The following is a 5,462-nucleotide window of genomic DNA, read 5'->3' as shown; positions in this document are numbered from 1 at the left end:
CCTATTTTATCCACTTTCATTAAATTTTAGAAGAGGTGAAATTGAATAAAATTAAAGTGAAATCCCTTTTTACCTACCATAACTCACTTGTTGATCATTAAACATGCTTCATACTACATAGATTGGACTTGGCCCTTGTATCTAACATGGGCTTAACTTTTTGCCTCATCAAGTGGGAATAATTTATGGGCCTCTTAATCTTTGCAGAATTTCCAATACTGTTTGGGATACCAAACAGTAAAAAGAAAGTATAGGGAAAAAAAAGAGTTTATTCAAAATATATATAATTTCGAATTACAAACCTCAAGAAAATGACAATAAACAATTGATCCTTTCCTTCCTTCCTTAAACCCAATTTCCCCCATAAAATCCATTTCTTAACAGTCACACCCTCGTAACTGATTCAATCAATACATATACTAGAAGGAAAAAAAATCAAAGAGCCCTAAAATAAAATTACAAAAAATAAAGTAAAACAACATATATATCTAAGCAGTGACCGAGATCAATGGGTGCTCAACCCCCTTCCGGATCTCGGTCCGGTGTAACTAAGGATGTCTAGCCTTGCCACAGAACAAAGCATTAAGAGGTGGTTCAGCTTCGGTATAAAGGCTACGCTCATCATTCCAAACCCTAACAAACAATTGTTGTCCAAGATATCTCCTTGGCCAATTTGCAGACCTCAAATTCCACATTCCTTTGTTGTCCAATGAAACCAATACTGCACTCCATGATTTCGGATATACCTGAACTGTATGTCTAGGAACACCATCATTCAAATTATAATGCTTCCCACGTGTCCTCATATCAGGACTCCATGCACCCGAACCATATCTGCAATCCCCAAAATCAAAAAATAGATCAATTTATTACTTAATTTGAACCCATGTGAGCGTAGCCAATTCTATGGGACGAAAAGGTTGATATTGTCCTCATTTTGTGGGAGGATTATCTTCCCAAACAAGAGGGACAAATGTCATTCCCGTTTTAAACGAAGATTGTTGTCCTCGTTTTGAATTATTGTCCTTATGCAAAGGAGATGACCTCTATTCCTATTCTTAATAGACGTTTTTTATCTCCGAAAAATGACAGTTGTCGTCCCTGTGCAAAGGAGAAGACTTTTGTACTTATTCTTAAAGGACGTATTTTTATCTCCGAAAAAGGGGACAGTTCTCGTTTATGCAAACGAGATGACTTTTGTCCTTATTTTTGTCTCTGGCAAAGGGACAATTGTCGTCTCTATGCAATGGAGACGACTTCTCTCTTTATTTTTAAAGGATGTTATTTGTATAAAAAAAGAATACAGTTGTCGTCTTTGTGCAAAGGAGACGACTTTTGTTCCTATTTTTAAGGGACTTTTTTTGTCTAAAAAAAGGGATAGTTGTCGTCCCTATGCAAAGTAGACAACTTCTATCCCTATTTTTAAAGGATATTACGTCTTCTGTCCTTATTTTTAAAGGGTGTTTTTCTGTTTTCAAATAAAAGGATGATTGTCGTCCCATTGTATAAGAGATGACTTTTGTCCCTATTTTATAGAAACAGTTTATGTCTCCAAATAAGAGGATGTAAATGCATGATTTGTATGAAAAGGAAATACATACCCAACAACATAGAAGCTAGAACCATCAAGATGCCAAGATTGGATAGTTTTCTCAGGATTTTGGAACACAATTTCAACAAAATCATGAAGTGTAGTTCCAATAACAGCTGCACCAAGCACTTGTCTGGAATTACTTGGTTTATCCTTGATAGAATTCAATGTAAACACACCAGGAATGTTAAACCAATCAGCAAGTTTCAATGGTGTTGTTGGATCCACATGGGACATTCCATTTACAGCATATCTCAATTTGCCTCCGATATTAGCTGCTTGATTCCCCAAAATAATGGTTCTCATAATTGGTATGGTTCCATAATGATATGACCCTTGTGGATTAGGCCTAGCTGCATTTGCTGTCAGGTTCAATCTGATTGTTCTGGCTTGCTTCATAGACCAGTGAACGTGGTAAGTGGGGCCGACCGGCAATGGCTTTGATGCCGGAGTGTTAGAACCGGCATAGCGGAGGATTCCGGTGGTGGTAAGAACAGGCTTGGTGAAACGAGAAGAGGCAACAATGAAGTAGTCTTTTGGGGAACTGTTTAATGTTACCAAAACGGCTATGGATTGACCAACGTGAACATCTATTGATTCATAAATCTCTTGAAGAGTATGAGCTCCTTCTACTTCAACAAGGGTCATACGATGTCCTTGGATTCTGAAATTTATTGAAGTTGAAATCCCAACGTTTGAAACCCTAAACTTGTATAGTTTTCCTGAAAATACATACATTTAGCCACATGATTTCAATTTTAAATACCCAACTAAATAGTAATGGGTATATATATAGAAATTCTTATATCAACAATTGAACTGACATGAAATTCTTATATATTGATCTCGGTACATTATATCTACACTTATGGACCCAACTTAACAAACTTACACCTAAAAAAGTTCAGTGCATTGTAAGTCAAATCTAACTTAACTCGATAACTGCTACATGAAAATAAAGTATGTCTTTTAATAATAAAAATTAGAATTTATAGTTCAAAATAAATATAAATATTATATAGATTAAAATTTTAATTCAATTTTATATATTTTTAATTTTCTAAATTATAATAATTAGTACTAAAATTTAGATTATCCTATTTCTATTGATTCTAGTCCGACACGGAAAAAAAACGAACTTTGGTAGGGTTTGAGACCTAATATCATACTCTTTTATCCAAATTCACACCATGTGCGTAATAAACCAGGCTTGGATCAAGAAAATTTGGCTTTAGCTAGTCCTGATCTAGCTCCGTTAAATCTTATTTATTTTTAGAACAAGTTTGAAATTTTAAAAATAGAAGGAATTAGCTTGTAATATTAATATTAATTTTTAAATTTTTAAATTTATATAAATTTAAATATATATATTATTTTTTCGATATTTATATTCGGATTGGTTTGGGATTTCAAAATCATCTAATTAATAGCGAGTTGCACTGGATTTTGATTGAATATTTTTAGACAAAAATCCAGTGAACCTGGCTAGATCCGGCTCAGTCCAATCCATAAATATTTATATTGATATCAAACCGGATTAACTTTAAAAAAGATAATGACAATTGTTTTTCTTAAATAAGATTAATTTAGTTGTTGAATTACCTTTTTGGCCAGTGAATGTAGCACCTTTTCTTCGACCATTTATAAGAAGACCATCAGGAAGAGGAAGAGACCTTCCTTTATCAAGTTGTTGCTCCAATTTCTGCAATTCAGAATGCAATTAAGATTGGAACATATGTTCATGTTTAATTAGCTAGATAGAATGCAATTAATTAAGATTGCAAATTAACCTTGTAATCAGTCTTGTACCAATCACTAACAAGGATAGTGAATTCCTGAACAGGAATAGGATAAGGAATAGCAATAACAGATCTAGATTGAATATTAAGAGCACCATAACCACCAGCAACTCTCTGCAATCCAATTGAAGGAAAGTAATTGAATGTTCCAATCTGATCTTTATTTTGAAACTTGTAAGTCCAATTTGTGTTTGGTTGGATTGGACAATTCGTCCCCAATACCCCATCTTGCCATGATGTTCTCCTTTGCTTAATCCCATTCCTGATTCATTCTATGTTATTCTAGTATCCAAACAAAATAAAAGAATGATAACAAATATTGAAAAGACTAAATTACCATGTAATGAGGAAAGGTACATCCAACTTGTTAATAACATTAACAACTATATTATCATTAGTAACAGATTCTATGGTTGGTCCAGGAAATTGTCCATTGATAAGAATGCCCTGAAAATTAAAGAAGAAATTAAAAATGAAATGACATTAATTAGAAGGGGGTAGGATCAGTCTTGATCATATGCACTTTAATGAACATGTAGAATTTGCTCATTCACCGTTATATCTAGGTTTATTAGAATCTTAAGGTGGAGATTCAAAACATCCTGAGACTTAAATTTAATAAGCCTATCTAACGGTGAATGAACAAATTCACTTGCTCATTAAGATGGATGTGAAAATTCCTCCGGATAGGGGTAGAATGGTACTTACCTTTTGAGGGACACCAAGCGGAGAAATAGTTCCATAAGTGATGGTCCATGTGAAAAATCTATAGGGGTCTTCAGCCCTCACTAAAAATCCACTAAGCAAACCCAATAATAATAATCCAATACAAATATATAATCTCATCTTAAACAAGATTAATCAGAAATTCAAGAATGCACCTAAAGAATGGGAGTGATGAGGAAAACAAGAAACAAGAAATGTACAGTGAAGAAATACAAAATAGAGAGTTGTATATATATATATATAGATAGAGGCAGCATATATGAACACAGGGTAAATTACACCCATGACCACTGAACTTTTTCCATTTTCACATTATGGTCACTCAACTTTATTTCTTCCCGGTATTGCCACTGAACTTTACACTTTTTAACATTAGTGGTCACTCAATTTTAACCAACTTCTCAAAATGACCGTTAACGACTTCAAAACGAAAATATTCAAGAATTAAAGTTGTTCAGAATGTCATTTACCATGAAACCACATTTTTTTTTTTTGAAAATCACATTTTTTGGATCTTTCTCTCTCTAAAAATTCACTTTCTCTCTCCTTACCAAACAACACTTAAATGACCTCAAAACGAAAATTTTCAAGAATTAAAGTTCCTCAGAATATCATTAACGCTTTGGATTTTTATTTTTAGCCGTCAATGGTCGTTTTGAGATGTTAAGTGGTCACCGGTGTTAAAAAGTTTAAAGTTCAGTAGCCATACCGGGAAGAAATGAAGTTGAGTGGCAATAATGTGACAATAGGTAAAGTTCAGTGGCCATGGGTGTAATTTACCCTATGAACACACGAATATTGAGAAATCTAAATTCTATTGCGGCGCACTCTATGCTCTCTTACAGCTCACTTTTGAGTCAGAAAAAATAATAAATAGATTTAGAATTAAACAAGCTGCTGTCTGTCTGTACTTCCAGTTAAAACCTAGTTTCATATCTTACTAATTCAGATCAATTTGAAATTAATAAGCTAAAGTGTCACCTAGACCCCTCTTCATTACGTTTTTGCTGGATTGAGCCCATAATTTTTTTTAATTTAAATCATTTATTTTTGTTTAAAGATGAATATTGTAAAATTTAACTTACTTTATTAAATAAAATAGACTTAATACATCATTTGTCCACTGAACTTGTCCAAAAAGCTTGATTGGCCCCCTGAACTTTTAAAGTGTCTCGATAGTCCCATGAACTTGCATAAAATATTCAGTTAGCCCCCTGAACTTACGTAAAATGTAATAAATTGATCACTCGATTGTAAAAAAGTAAGTTAAATACGGAAGATGTATTCTACGTGTCTTAAAATGTTATTGCATAATCCAAAAATAGAGTAAAAATGAAGTTATTACT

At 33.2% G+C, this 5,462-nt stretch overlaps 1 protein-coding gene across 1 annotated transcript; it reads right to left on the bottom strand.

Moving 5' to 3' along the window:
• Positions 1 to 370: 370 nt before the first annotated feature.
• Positions 371 to 4,277, bottom strand: LOC136230457 (L-ascorbate oxidase homolog). The gene is made up of 6 exons (XM_066019521.1): positions 4,099 to 4,277; positions 3,728 to 3,837; positions 3,382 to 3,652; positions 3,194 to 3,293; positions 1,602 to 2,313; positions 371 to 834 (listed from the first exon to the last, which is right to left on the bottom strand). The coding sequence occupies exons 1-6, from the start codon at positions 4,234 to 4,236 to the stop codon at positions 549 to 551; spliced, it is 1,617 nt and encodes a 538-aa protein (XP_065875593.1). The 5' UTR covers positions 4,237 to 4,277; the 3' UTR covers positions 371 to 548.
• Positions 4,278 to 5,462: the final 1,185 nt, after the last annotated feature.

Source organism: Euphorbia lathyris, chromosome 5 (genome assembly GCF_963576675.1).
Source record: "Euphorbia lathyris chromosome 5, ddEupLath1.1, whole genome shotgun sequence".
NCBI classification, from domain to species: domain Eukaryota; kingdom Viridiplantae; phylum Streptophyta; class Magnoliopsida; order Malpighiales; family Euphorbiaceae; genus Euphorbia; species Euphorbia lathyris.
The sequence above is the reverse complement of the archived record's forward strand: the minus strand, read 5'-3'. Positions and strand labels throughout refer to the sequence as shown.

Coding starts and splice junctions, on each gene's coding strand:
- LOC136230457 (XM_066019521.1), bottom strand. CDS start 4,236: ATGAGATTATATATTTGTATTGGATTATTATTATTGGGTTTGCTTAGT. Junction 3,653..3,727: donor GTACCTTTCCTCATTACATG/GTAATTTAGTCT, acceptor AGAATGAATCAG/GAATGGGATTAAGCAAAGGA. Junction 3,294..3,381: donor GGTACAAGACTGATTACAAG/GTTAATTTGCAA, acceptor TCTGAATTGCAG/AAATTGGAGCAACAACTTGA.